The sequence below is a fragment of the Poecilia reticulata genome, linkage group LG10 (assembly GCF_000633615.1).
Source record: "Poecilia reticulata strain Guanapo linkage group LG10, Guppy_female_1.0+MT, whole genome shotgun sequence".
Lineage (NCBI taxonomy): Eukaryota > Metazoa > Chordata > Actinopteri > Cyprinodontiformes > Poeciliidae > Poecilia > Poecilia reticulata.
The window spans coordinates 29083651-29098070 of NC_024340.1; the positions used below are offsets into that span (position 1 = coordinate 29083651).

Here is a 14420-nt window from a genome sequence, read left to right on the forward strand (position 1 = left end):
TAATGTCATTTTTAATTGCAGAAGAATATTCAGAAACAGCAAAATTTAGAAAAGTCTTTCATTTTCATAGAATAATGAGAAAAAGTGGTAATTACTGGGTCCTTCAGCAAGAAAAAATATCTGCCATCTTCCATAACCCTCTTGCTTTCCATATCCATTTCCCATAAAATTCCTGAATGGCATCTGAAAATAATAACAATAATAATAATTATAACTATATTTTGTGTAGGCGCATTCCTCTAGTTTAAAAATGAATTTAATTTTAGGCTCTGATCCAAATATTTTGGGGTTAACAATAAGCATAACATAAGTGATATTACATAAGTTATAGTCTAATAAAAATCATGTATTGCTTTCATAATATATCTTCTTTTTGTTTTTCACCCCATATGATGTTTTGTAAACATCTGTCCCATCACTTTGTATCGAGAATATTACTTGACTTTCTTCATTTGTTCCTTTTGTTTCCAGAAGCTGCAGAGAAAGATCGACATGGAAATGTGAGTAACTGGTTTGCTGAGCTCACATTGCTTCTCTTCAGGCCTGATACTTTGTGCTAGAGATCCGAACGCTGCAGTTTTAGTAGAAACGGAGATTTGACTCGACTTGCTAATGCAGCTACACTAGAGCAGAGATTTGGAAGATTATTAGTCTTTTGATCAGGCTTCTGTTTGTAGAAAAGACCATCTTTAACATTTTAAATTGGCTGTGATACTTTTTTTTGGTAGTAAAGTTGTTTAAAAATACTTCATGTGTATATGAAGTGAATGCATAAATGTTATCAGGTATTTTTATTCCCATGTTTGCGCTGTTCGTTTTTGCAGCCTTTGTGTTGAACTTGTGTGGTTTCACCAAACATTTTGGTTCTACCTTTGATTCAAATGAAATAAACCTTCTCCAAAAATCTAAACCTACGTAAAACTTTTACTAAATTTTCCATAAACAAAGCAGCCCCATCCTACTACATAGCGATGCAAATGTCAACATTTTCCTTTTTTCCTTTTTTCTTTTCTTTTTTGTAGATCATGCCCGTTTTTTGCTCATTTTTAGCTTAGCCTTTGGTTGTTCTCGCACTGAATGGTACTGAGCTAATTACTGAAGCTCACTCAGAGCTGTTGATGTAGCATGCCAGATGAGGATGCTGCAGTTGATGGCTGAGTCTGCTTTTTCCTTTTTTATTCACCTCCAGCTCTCTTTCTCTGTCTTCTCTCTCCTTAGTAGGCGTCCTTTGGCTAGCAATGGAGTAGTGCTGTTGTGGTAGACCAAATATTTCTGTCTCCTCCCTTCTCCTTTCTTTTTTTCTGTGGTGGATGTGTGTGTACATCGGGGTCCATGTGAATGGGTTATGTGTGACATCGACGTGTGCATGTATCTGTCGTGTGTTTGTGCATGTTGACCTGTGTGTATACGTGTGTGGGCCTATCAGGTGTCAGTCCCGGTGTTGGCCAAGGCCAGGCGGGGAGACCGCTGGTCTTGGGACCCGGATGAGGAGCGAAAGCGTCAGGAAAGGTGGCAGCAAGAGCAGGAGCGCATGCTGCAGGTACATGGCAACCACGCAGGGGAAAGCATGGCGCATGAGTGTGCAAGGCCAGACTTAGTTTGTCTTGGAGCTTGGTAGACAGAGCACAGCACCAACAGTGAGTCTGAGGTGCAGGAAGTGTCTATCTCAGGTTTTCTGTCCCGTCTGGAAACGTGTAGAGTTTCAGTATCTTACAGGTTTGAGTAAGAAAAGCAGAAAAATAAGCAAATACAAAGTAAATGAGAGAATATTAGATCTAACTCTCCCAGTTATTAAATTTAGGTAACTGGAATCAGACCAACAGAGTGAGTTTAGTTTCATCAGACTTTTTGTTTGGACAAACCCACAGAATCCACTCAGAAGTCATTTAGCTGGTTGTTAAGAGCATATTTTTGTCTGGGATGGTTTATTTATCACACTACTCATCTAATGCAGTCACAGAAGGACTAACTGCACTTCATTGCTTTTTCCTCCCTGACATATTTTTGTTATTAAGCAAATCTCAACTCCCCTATGCTCACTTGAGCCACTAGATGGCGAGCTTGCACAGTGGAAGAAGCCCTGCTTTGGTCGTCTTCCATCACCGTCTCCATCTCATGCAAACACAAAAGGCGGAGTGTTTGTCCAACGTGGCTGCTGTTGCTGCTGCCCCGGTCCCTCTCTCCCTCCTCAGCCAATGAGCATCTGTAGTCTGCACATGTTTAGACATTCAAAGGAGTGAGGTCTGTTACTGACGGCGTTCACCTGTGTCTTAAAAACAGATTACACTCCTTTCTGGTTGTTTGTGAGGACATCTGCTCAAACGGACGAATGCCTGACACATCAGTTTGCTCTCCACCTCCTCACTGTGTTTCGTCTTTGTGCTCCAGTCTTACTCCATTATAAATGTTGACAATTCCTCTAACTCTCTGGGGTTCCTGCACACATTTGCATGACAGGAAGATGATTTGTCTTTTCTGGCAATTTTGTCTAAAGTTATGAAAAATATAAAGCAAGTTTTCAAAAGATAATTGTGAAGGAACTCTGTGCTTATCGGCTTCTGCATGCTTTGGTATTGTCTGTTTTCTGCTGGGCATTTGCTGCGTTCTGATCTTTCATTTGATGCTTAACAGGCACATGTCTACGTGAAGAAAATAAAAATGCAGGCTTAAAGCTTTTTTTTTGTCGTATTAATTTCCTTATTTTATGGTTAGAAAGTCAGTAGTTTTAGAAAACTAAAAATGAAACGTTTTTTAAAAGTGAAGGCTGTGCCAGCCAGTTGTGCACATCTTTTCTGTTTTTCGGCCCAAACATCCACCTGCACAAAGTTCAGGTTTTCACTATACCTTGGCTGTCTGCTGTATGTCATGTGTCTGTTGCCATGGTGACAGGAGAAGTACCAGCTTGAGCAGGAGAAACTGAAGGAGGAGTGGGAAAAAGCACAGAGGGAGGTGGCGGAGGAGGAGAGGAAGTATCATGAGGAGGTGTGTGTGCGTACATGTGTGTGTGTTTGCACATGCATTAGCTGTTACACATGTTACAGCATACTAACTATGTTTCTGTGACCATTTTAGATTTATAAACCAACCTACTGTGTTTATGTCGGTGTTTGGTTTGGGATTTTCTCCTTCCCAACAGGAGCGTCGGATACTGGAGGAGACTGTGATGCCTCTGACGCCCCGCTCCTCAGCCCTGCCCTCCCCCAGCCGAGGGGGGCTCTCCTCCACCTCTGAGCCACAGGGCACGATTGTGCGTTCGCTGGCAGATTGGGAACGAAAACAGGAGCTACTGGAGAGGCAGTCTGTGAGGAACTTATTCATTATGTTTTATGGATTTTCTGTTTTGTTTGTCCCATGTTGTGATGTAATTTGTACACATACTTTTTATTTCTTCCAGTTAAAACTGCAAACCTTAATGTATTTTATTATGAATTTGTTACATACTAACACAAAGTAGCACGACTGAAATAAAAGGAAGAGGTGATTTACCTGAGTGGATTTGCAGATGTCATTGTAGGACAAAGTGGTTCTACAACACATTAACTCAAAGGCGCTGAATAAAAATGCATGCCACACTTTTGAGATCTTAGAATCATGTATCATTTTCCTTCTATTATATAATTATGTATTACTTTGTCTTGGTTTGTGATAAAGAATCCAAGATTATGCTGTTAATATGATACTTTAAGCTCTAGAGCTAAAACTATTAAAACTATTCTAGTTTAGTGATTGAAATGTATAGAAATAAACTCTCAGAAGTTATATTAGCTGGTCAAATATCTGCTGTTTTATGATTCAGAGAGGAAGCACAGAGAGTGCAGAGTGGAAAAGGAAAGAAAATGACAGAACCAGTGACATCAGCACTGCTGACGACAGCATGAAGACCGGCAGAAGGTTGGTGACCCGATACTCAAAGTAGTCAACAGTGTGGCTCAGGCGGCTGTCTGGTCATCATTTGATTTTGCTCAGCGAGTTGCTTCAATTGACCTTTGATGTTAATTTGTCATTATTTGCTTCACTCATGCATTCCTAAGTCTTAAACGTTTTCCATGAATTTATTTATATTGAAATGCTTTTATTTTTATTAGCAAGAAGATTAATGCATTTTAATCTGAATTTTCTTTGTATTCAAAACATGTTTAAGTCAAAACACTCAAGATTTTTTCCTAAATATTAGGATCCAATTTGTTCTATTTGTGTCATAAAGTCCAGATTGTGACATTATTTTGGGCTTTGAACATAAATGGAGATGAGGCTCTTTGATCAAAGTGTTGTTTTGTTTTGTTCTTCCTCTGTCAGCTTGGTGAGCCAGAACAGCAGTCAGGCAGAGAGACTTGCTCACAGTGTTCACAACGGCCAAAAGCTTCCTCCTACGTCCCCCAAATGTTCAACTCCACCCATGAAGCAAACAGGACCTGACAGCACCAGAACCAGCCGGCCTGCAGGAGAACGAAGGTGTGGAAATGTTTGAGAGAGAGAAGAAATAAAGAGCTTGATTCAGTTTTATTAATCATTCATTTCAGTTTTTCATAAACATTGTTTCCGTTTTAAGAAATTGCCTCCGTTTTGATTTAAAGGAGCCAGTGTTGCAACCAAAAACGGCCAGCAGGTGGCATCTGTTGCCTGTATTTCACTCCATGAATTTCCTTCACACAAATAACTCTTTGCATATCATGAAAGTGTTTAGAAAACATCTTTAGACAAGTCAAGTTTTATAAAAACATAAAAAATTTTGTATTTAAACGAAAATGTGCCGTCAAATCTTCCAAAACTGTTTCTTGTGTCTGTGGTTTTTATTGGTTGTGGTCCGTCTGTGTCGTCCAATCATGTTGCTGTTTCTGGGAGCCATCATCATGTTGCATGTTGCTGTCCATTTCCAGGTGCGGCCCCACTGATAATAATGTAAGAAGCTCATCAAAGCCCCTGGCAGCATGTCCATCAGCACCAGACACATTTCCCCCACCGCCCAACAGGTACTGCAGCTCAGAAAGCCCACCAAGACCAGGAGGATGGGCGCTGCTCGATTCTGCATTGTCATTTTCTGCTTTCCTCCCCACCCCCACCTTTACTTTCCTCCACCCATCTCATGCCATGTAGCACTGCAGCAGCAGCCCTGCAGTCTGCCTGGAATTTTAAATAGACAGAGTCAACAGTCGAGTCCAGGAGAGGTTTTTTGTTGTTGTTTTTTTCCTTATTTGAAACAATAATGTCAAGAAAATGATTGTAATATTTTGTTGAGGAGATTCAAAAACATTGCAGGATAAATTCTAGTTTTCAAATCTATTTGAATTTCTAGGCTTTGATGAGGTTTCAAATGAAAAAATGCACACAGATTAGGAAAAGGAAGGATAATGGTGGTAATTTAATCACAGGTAAAGGATTTGGGCAGTGCATAGAACAAACACACTCTGTTTCTGGATTCTGGTTTGAAGAAAATCTTAACCGCGTCTCTTCTGCCATGTGTAGGTCCGTCAGTGGGAAGAAGCTGTGCTCCAGCTGTAGTCAGCCTCTGGGGAAGGGAGCAGCCATGATCATAGAGACTCTCGGCCTCTACTTCCACATCCACTGCTTTAAGGTTGGTTGGTCCACAAGCTGCTCTTCATCTCCACAAGGTTTATTCACTGTAACAGATTCAGACCTCTCTGTTCCCTACTAGCAAAAACCTGAATATCAAATGAGTAGAGTTAAAGAAGTTGATTTGGATACAGTTTCTGCACAGTGTCTTACAAAATTATTCATATGCTCTGAACCTTTTCACATTTTGTCACATTTCTACTTCAAACATTAGTGTACTTTTACTGAGACAACCAGTACCTTCCTAATAGTGTGGCGAGCTTTTGTAGTCAATGAAACTGAGCCACTTAAGTAGTAAACAGATTTGACTTGAATCTCAGTATAAGTGCAGCCGTTTTGTGAAGAAATGTAAATGTCTGGGTTGAACGGTAAAGAGTTGTTTCAGGAAAACCTGTCAGAAGCTGGAAAAGACTTGAAACCAGGTTGGAGGTTCATCTTCCAGCAGGACAAGGTGCAGCCGGAGCTACAGTGGATACAAGTTGAATGTTTTCCAGAACTGAGATGGAGTTTTTTATCTTAATGTATTAATAAATGAATAAACTATATTTGCTGTTTTCTCCTCGCCTGTGTCTTTGTTAGTGTGGGGTGTGTAAAGGACAGCTAGGTGACACAACCACGGGGACAGACGTCCGGATCAGAAACGGACTCCTCAACTGCAACCAATGTTACATTCGTTCCCGCTGTAAGTTTCCAAACCTTCTTTCTATCCCCTTCTTTTGTTTTTTTTCTTTTATCTCTGCAGTTTCTACTTGTCCAGCTAACATATTATTCAAATTAACCATCTCCATGGCCTATAGCCCTTATATGGGTTCCCGAATTAAAAGTTCTGTTAAAGTTTAACAAAAGGATACACACTGTGAACTGGTGTGTATATGTTAATTCTGGTTCATAGATTTAGTGTTTTAAAGGAAACTGATTCTGTTTCTCTCTAAAACTTTTAAATCAGGACATTCTCTAAAACTTAAATGCTGTGAACCTGGTGAGACACAAGTGTTTTATTAAAAAATCTCCTCAGTATCCCTTTAATAAACGCAAGTCAGACTCAGCGAAGCATCAGAAGGAAGCCTGAAAGGAGATGAAAAAATTAAATCAAAACCTTTTGTTGGAAAATTAACATTTTTATTCCTTTTATAAAAACTTCTGCTCGTTAAAATTGTTGGTTTCTTTTCCCTCGTCTTTTCTCCGAAGCGGCCGGACAGCCGACCACGTTGTGACGCTCGAGTGAAAAGCACAAGGTTTACAGAAGAAAGCCTCATTCTCATTTTAACCTGATTATCCACCAATCACGTCCTGCCGGCCTGTTGGGATGTATGCTTCCTCTGCAGCTCTGTGACCACCGAAGATGCATCATATGGGCCAAATAGACATCTGGGAACTGTTGAATGTTTAAAACAAGAACATATATTCTCTGTGTTCATGTCATCTGCTACGTGACTGAATTCTGGATTCAATTTATCCTCGTCTTTCCATAAAACATGCCTCATCATGCAGCGAGTTTGTTTTAAGGCGGCAGCCATATTGGAAAGAACACACTGAGAAAAATCTGACCGCTTTTCATACTGGAAAAAATCACAAAAATACGATGCAATCTGTTTCAGATTAAAGATTGATGTTGTTCCAAGGGATAAGAATCTAAGTCGGAGGGCAGAAAATGAGATCAGCTCATTCTGAATTTTCTGAAGGTATAAACACTATTTTTCCCTTCAGGTACATAAAATATACAAAAGTAAATATTTTTTCACCCTTGACTGTCATATAAAAGCTTTTGTTTCTGTAAAGAATGTGATTAAGTTCTAATATAAACCTGGAGAGCAATTTGGGCTTATTTTAAAGGCAATAATGTGAGTTGTGAGCTATTTGGTTGCAGCAGATTGTTCCTTATGCAGTCTGTCTGGTTGTATAGCCAACAGTTTAATGTGCCTTAGGAACGGGAAATGATGCAGGAAGCAAAGCACCAGATGTATGGTGTCTTATTTCTGCATTATTTTCATTTCGTGACAAGTGATTTGGTCAAATTTAAAGTGGGAAAGTGCAGAAAAGCAAACTCCATCCCACCGTTAGCTGCTTAATCACTGCTGTTTATTTTCATACAAACATATTCAATTTCATCATCTCCCTCTGATTGCCCTGTAAGCTGTAACGGCGAATGACAAAAGAAAAAACCTTTGTTACACAATATGCTGTGTGTTCTCCGTACCGCAGGGCAAATATGGGTTTCATTTTGAATGTTTGTGATATTTGATGTGTAAGATTCAGGCTTATTTTGGTCATTTCTCAGCTGTATAGTTCATTTTTGCGCCTGAAAAAGCATAAACATCTGTTGTATCTGAAACATCTATCATCAGCAGAGGTAATATGAAGACATACCAGCAGCAGCTGCACCTGTGCAATGTTTGGTTGGTTTAAAACTAAAGACCTGTCCTGCCAGCTGCACATTTAGGACTCTTGCTAAGAGCTTGGTTATATGTTGTGGGTGTGTTGGAAAAAAATGCATGTTTAAGCATAAAACCAAATGATTTGCTGTATGAAAGTAAAGCAGCCTAAACTTCCTTGTGCTGAACAGGCTTCACCTGCGGGGTCATCTCTCACTTTTTCTGATCTGCAGTATTTTAGGATTATTTTCCAACTGTTGTATTTTTATTTTTTAATCCTCATTTAGCTGATGAGTAAATCAAAGACGAGTCTTTTATAGCAGGATCTCTGAGTCGGAGCTCCTCTCCCAGAGAGTTTTAACAGAACAGTAGGGGAACGGAAACCTTTTTGCATCTGTACTGTATTTATTGTATAATATTCACCTTGAACACTATTCGGAATATAGTTTCATTTGATGTTTAAATGCAATGGCATTTATTATTACATTACTGTATGTTTATAAATAAATATTATAAATCAAAGATATTTTTCTTTCCTTTGTATTGCAAAACAAGTGGCTGATATACATTTGGAAAGTCCTGGAAATGTAAGAATAAGTCTTTGCTCATATTTGCTGGAAAATTAAAGTCTTATATTTTTCTTTTTTTTTTCTTTTGCAGCATCAGTGTTGAAAATACAAATCCACATCACCTCTTTCCATATATCTTTTACATTATTCTAAATAGTGCATAAACTTAATGACCTTCTGAACAAAATGCATACATTTAGTTTTGAGGTATAATAAATGTAGAATGATTCTGCAGGAAATGTGGTTAATGCTTGGGGATGATTCAACAATAATATTTGTTCTCAATTTAATATAATTTTAAAATGACAAATTATTTTGTATCAATTGCCTTAAAATTTCTAACTGGAAAAAATGATGGGAGCGTATGGCTTTTGGTAATTTAGTCACTTCTTATTTACTGTGTTAAGAGATTTTGGTAAACAATATATAATTTTTTTTATCCAACTAAATAAATCTTACTATGGGTTTTTTGTTGTTTTGTTTTTGTTTTTTCTTAAGGTTACGTTTTTTGTTTTTTTTTTTGCCTATTTTTACTTGTCTGGTTATTTAGTTGTTTTTTGATTTTCAGAAACTATTTGTTTTGTGTTTTCTTTGTCTTGCTTCTGTTATTTTTCTTAACAATTACTAATAATAATTCGTCTAAAAAAGAACATTGCCAGTATGCTTTATTTTAAATAAATTTTTATTGATCTACTCTTTGATGTGTTAAAACTTCAAAGCTGATGAAACGGAACCGCTGTAATGTTTTGTCAAGTGAAAACCATATTTTGTTTTGTGGGAGTAAAAATGTGGTTGTTTGGTTATTATTAAAGAATCTTTGGAGCCTAAATGAATTATAAACCGCGCCGGAACTGTCCGTGGTGCTGAAATCGACGGTCTTTTTAAACCACCGCGAAAAGATTTACAATCCCAGCTAATCTGTATAGACGTGAAGAATAATGGTTGCTTCTTGAACTTCTTTAAAAAATGACAAAAGCGAGCTTGAACTATTATTTTTTTATCATCAACAATCATTTCAATGGTACACCTTGAAAACTATGTGCACATGTAGAAATATTTCCTTCTTAAATATAAGCATTCATTACCTACATATAAATAACTTTCAGATCCTGGACAAAAACATGTTACATAATGCTCACAAAATGGGAGAAAAATCATTTGAAACCAGACAAAAAGACGACATGCAAATTATATAGAAATAAATACAATGTCTGCATCCATCCCCCCTTTTTAATACCCAAAATAAATTCTTCCGAGGGAATTTTAGTAAAACATCAAAAAGACTTGTATGGTCGATCTACGAGGGAATATGGCCTATGGTTCAACTATAAGAGACAAGAATACGTAATAACACTATACAGTTTGAGCCACAAAACACTGCCGTAGAAAGACACACAAAACATACAGATTTCCTGTCTGAGGTGAACATTGCAGTAGTTTGTGCCTTTTTTAATATCGAGGAAATATGTGTGTTTGTAGCGACAATTTAAAGAAACTAAACTCTCTGCAGCCCTAAGAAACAAAAAAATACCGCAGTTTCCACACAGCTGGCTGTGTATAGAGGGAAGGAAAAAAAGCGCGACGGTGGATGGTTGTGTCCTCAGTCATGGCTGCCAGGCGCCTCTGTAGCCAACAAAAGCAGCTGTTGAACTCTGACTGAATGGGGTTTAACGAGGCTCCTTTGTTTTCTGATGGCACCGCGCGTTTCCAGTGTGCCAACCTTCGTTTTTTTTCTCCACAGTGAGAACAAAAATAAACATCTGAACAAGTCATTTGCTCCAACATCTTTTTTTTTTCTAAAACTAAATTAAAGTGAGGTATGACGCCGTTCTATATTTTAAGTGAGAGTAAATTGCCCATTTCGCTGTTTTGTAGGGAAATGGCTCTGAGACTTGACTAAGAGAAGGTGGTAGCAGTTCACCCAACTTGCTTTAGTCTCAATGTGAAAGTGTGACTTGTCAAGATGGATATTTTACAGGAAAATTGTTGACCACAAGGAAAAGCGCAAGGAAAAAAAATAAAATAACCATATTCATCTGTTTTTTTTCTATCTGCTTTTTATTGTCCTCCAGTCTGTGTTGGGCGATTGCTTTTCAGTCTCCAGAGAACTCTGCTCGGGTTTTCTAAGCTTCATTAGAACATGCTGGTCTTTACTAGTGTCGCTTTAGCTCCGTTCTGTCTTTGCAAAGACGACAGTACGCTGGCGAAGGGCCCGCCCAACGAGTCCGGGATGGATGTGATGGTCCCGGGTGCGGCGGCCCAGCCTTGGCTCGGTGCCGTCACTCCCATGCCAGTGGATACGGATGTCTTCACTTGGTCCACCTGTCCGTTCCCGGTGGTGTTGACCTGGCCTGCGGTGGGGCTCGGTCCGCCGCAGTTGGAAGTGGGAACCGGGTTCGGCCCCGGTCCTCCCGTGCTGTCTGGGTCGGTGGTTTTGGTGTCTTTACTGTCTTCGTCTCTGGAGTCGGACTTCTTCCCGGAACTGGACTTGGCAGCCGCTGCGGCCGCTGCAGCTGCGCGCTCCTGCTTGCGGAATTTCGCGCGACGATTTTGGAACCACACCTGGAAAAACGTTCAAAAGGTTTATACCACATACACAACATTTAAATTATGTTTATGTTTAATTTATTAATAGTTGTGATACAAGCAATATGAACATTTGAGTTGGATAATCTTGCGGCTGTTTGCGTCAATATTAGTAAAATAAAAGATGCAAGTTTTTTATCTAATTATTTACTTGAAAATGATTGGATGAATCGTACGTAAAGGCAGCCGCCAGCGGTGGGCGCCCGTTGAACTGCGGGGTTTTTGTACCTGTACTCTGGCTTCAGTCAGATCGATCTTGAGTGCCAGCTCCTCTCTGGTGTAGATGTCCGGGTAGTGAGTCTCTGCAAAAACCCGCTCCAGCTCCTTTAGCTGCGCGCTGGTGAACGTGGTCCGGATGCGCCTCTGCTTCCTCTTTTCGTTCAGCCCACCATGATCGGTGAATAGTTTGTAGGGAACTGTAAACCAAAAGGAAATGTCAAGGTTGACATATTTTATCCGCTCAGTAAAAAGGGAACGTGATTGTTTAAGTGTGATGCTGTCAAATGGAAGTAAATTGAAATTTGGTTATTTTGTGTAAAATCCGGTTACGCACGCTGAGTTGGAGCTTCCAGTTAAATCATGTATTTGATTACCTTTGAATTAGATCAGAATTGATAACACTGCTGACCTGTGAAGCGACTAATTGTAAAATTAATTGTTGCTCCTCAGATTGAGGCTCTTGTTTGAAAACTTGTCATAATGTTGCCGTCCGCCTCGCTTGTTGCTACTGTAACTCCAATTTGGTGTCAATAATGAGCTTTAGTCTTTGGTTATCTAATTATTTTCGAAGCTTTATGTCTCATCGCAAAGTAAATAAATTATGCCTATCATTTTGGCAGCTTAAGATAATTCTGTTGGCGGTTTTGGGTGTGACTGGGATAGTATAACCCCATAACCGAATTACCTCTTGCCTGCAATCGCTTCTAACGTGATAAATTCTTTCATTTGTGTAAGCAAATTTCGTTTGGTAAATACTAAACACATTTCCATTTTCAAATGCAATCAAGGCGTCCTATAATACACCAGGTTGAAGCTGCGGAGCTCGCTGCTGCTTACCTGCGGCATACGGGCTGCTCTGGTGATCCCGCAGGGTCCCCAGACTGCAGGACCCCGGCGTTAGGGAAGGACAGCCGGAGGTGGCCCCGAAAGTGGTCCTGATGGGATTGTACTGGAAGCCGCTCGTCTGACTGCACGAACTGAAGTCCGCGTAGGCCGATGCCAAGCTCGACGTGTCCATCCCGGCCATACATGACTCGTAGGCAGAGGAATTTAGGTAAGAATACTCCATTTTATACATTTGAGAAGGCTCGGTTGAGATTGAAAGCTGCACTTCCCTGGGAAAAAAAAAAGTCGAACAGAAGCACCCAAAAATGGGTCTGAAATGAAAAAAACAAATAAAAAATCAAAATGAGGAAGACGCGCGGTCTGAGTTTGATGACTTGTTTGGTTTGGACTGCTTAGAAGAAGGCTGGACGGTGAGTAGATGTTCACTGCTCAGCGCCTGCTCCAAAACTGGCCTCCTTTATACGAACCTAGCCCTGTTTTATGAAAAGCCCCCTAAGAGCCGCCTAGCCCGAGGTCTCTAGAGCATATAGTCCTCATAATAAACTTGGCTCTTTCCGCTTGGACAATAGCAAAGCGTTTGGTCTTATTGCTAGCGCTTTTTTACATGACAATAACTCATCAGTCTATTGGGCTGGCACTGGGGGCCCGGGCTGTCCAACCTCCCTATCATTGATCCCCTGCATCTCTAATTAGAATTTAATACCACGCCATTACGCAGCCCTCCACCACCGCCGCCGCCGCCCACCTCCTCCACCCATCCACCCCACTCCTCTCCAACCAACATCTTGCCCTTTAATTCAATCACACCACTTGGAAATAATGAAAGTTGGGTGACGATTCTCCCTGATCCAATTTTCTCCAAGCTTTTAAGCCTTTTAAGCGACCGTATACCTTGGGCAGGATTTCACAGAGTATTCCCACTCTGCCTCTTCTTTCTGTCCGTATGCTCCGACATTTTTTTCCCTGCTGTTTCTGCCTCTGATCTTCTGCACTGAAGCGGTAAAACATGTCAATTTTTATCCAGTAAAATGACCTATTTTTACGCACAAGGATCCGTTTCAAGTGCACTTGATAATAATGCAATCATTGCGCAAAAGAAGAGGATGTAACAAGCAAATATGCACTCGTGATTTTTTTTTTTCATATTGACTTTTTTTTGTTGCTCTGCTTGAGAGTCTGGCTTTAACTCTGAAGGTGCAGTTAAGTGACTCGTACCTTGTCAAATTCTCCAAATAAAAAAATATATTTTATGACGAAAATAAAAAACAAAACATTTCCAACCCATTTTATCTGTTTAAATCACGTAAATTTCATGACGTTAATTTAAAGACATAAAACATGAAAAATGAACACATTTACATTCTATTTAATAACTTGGCATTTTTGCTAACGTAGGCCTCCTCCCGTCTCTGCTGCAGCATCAAATCGTGCCGGGTGTGTTTTCTATGTTTCAAATGACTTTATAATTCTCTTTATTACTTTCATTATTCCGTTTATTTGGCAAATAACATCTTTGTAATGAAAGTAACGAACTGGCGCGGCAGTCATCGGACCTCTCAGGCTCCCAATATTGGCTGAGTGGTTAATTCGGTTTGTGTAATAAGGTGAACCGCTTTGTATGGCGCTTACACACACTGTGTTTCTTCTTCTTCTTCTTTTTCCTCCTATTTTTATTCATTGGATCGAGTTCAAGTCCTTCTTGTCGGGGCTCCGTGTTTTCCCTCCAAATCATCTGTACACAAAAAAGGCTCAACAGTAATTATGGCACATCAATCTAATTTTGCAAATGGTTATTTGGTGCCTAAACGCGTTCATCTGGTGGTGTGTGTTGATTGGAATATGACTATAATATTGTTATAATAATCCTAGGGGGATTGAGAGCATGCATTTTACAGCAGGTGAGTTTGGTGTCAGTCTGGACAGTGGATATTAAACGCGTTTGTCTCACTGCCTGTTCAGTTTTACAGGATTATTATAGATTATTTTTCTTTCTGAAGCGCCTCGGTCTTTATTTTACCCGACTTTATCGCAGTATTGATTGTGTTTTGTCACCAAAAGAAATGTGTTGCTGTTATTAAAAACGTTGGCGGTTTGCAGGTAAAATTTAAATTTGAACGAGTCTGTGGCTAAAGTCTAAATTTTAGCATCTAAAAAATGACACACGCATTACACATTTTAGAATTTTAGTTTCCTGGAATGTTAAACTTTTATTAGAATATAATTAGATCGGACGTGCTTCCATATAAACACTTATTTT

The 14420-nt window shown here is 39.6% G+C and overlaps 2 protein-coding genes across 8 annotated transcripts in view; one reads left to right on the top strand and one right to left on the bottom strand.

Moving 5' to 3' along the window:
- Positions 1–8583, top strand: part of LOC103471865 (LIM and calponin homology domains-containing protein 1) — a 70745-nt gene extending 62162 nt beyond the window's left edge. For 4 of the 7 annotated variants that reach the window (XM_008421113.2, XM_008421114.2, XM_008421120.2 and 1 more), the window contains 10 exons: positions 472–500; positions 1427–1540; positions 2890–2982; positions 3137–3301; positions 3797–3891; positions 4297–4452; positions 4878–4970; positions 5464–5572; positions 6151–6253; positions 6760–8583. In XM_008421113.2, the coding sequence (XP_008419335.1) occupies positions 472–500; positions 1427–1540; positions 2890–2982; positions 3137–3301; positions 3797–3891; positions 4297–4452; positions 4878–4970; positions 5464–5572; positions 6151–6253; positions 6760–6785 (983 nt within the window). In that variant the 3' untranslated portion in view covers positions 6786–8583. The remainder of the gene's footprint in view (positions 1–471; positions 501–1426; positions 1541–2889; positions 2983–3136; positions 3302–3796; positions 3892–4296; positions 4453–4877; positions 4971–5463; positions 5573–6150; positions 6254–6759) is intronic. The other 3 variants (XM_008421117.2, XM_008421119.2, XM_008421116.2) reach the window with 2 other exon arrangements.
- Positions 8584–9493: 910 nt separating this feature from the next.
- On the bottom strand, positions 9494–12831 carry phox2bb (paired like homeobox 2Bb). The gene is made up of 3 exons (XM_008421112.2): positions 12155–12831; positions 11327–11514; positions 9494–11074 (listed from the first exon to the last, which is right to left on the bottom strand). Exons 1-3 carry the CDS (start codon positions 12393–12395, stop codon positions 10646–10648), a joined length of 858 nt encoding a protein of 285 aa, XP_008419334.1. The 5' UTR covers positions 12396–12831; the 3' UTR covers positions 9494–10645.
- Positions 12832–14420: the final 1589 nt, after the last annotated feature.

Excerpts from the sequence above, each read along its gene's own strand:
- phox2bb (XM_008421112.2), bottom strand. The coding sequence starts at position 12,395 with ATGTATAAAATGGAGTATTCTTACCTAAATTCCTCTGCCTACGAGTCA. Across the intron at positions 11,515-12,154 it reads GAGCAGCCCGTATGCCGCAG|TTCCCTACAAACTATTCACC; the intron begins GTAAGCAGCAGC and ends TTTGGTTTACAG. Across the intron at positions 11,075-11,326 it reads TGACTGAAGCCAGAGTACAG|GTGTGGTTCCAAAATCGTCG; the intron begins GTACAAAAACCC and ends ACGTTTTTCCAG.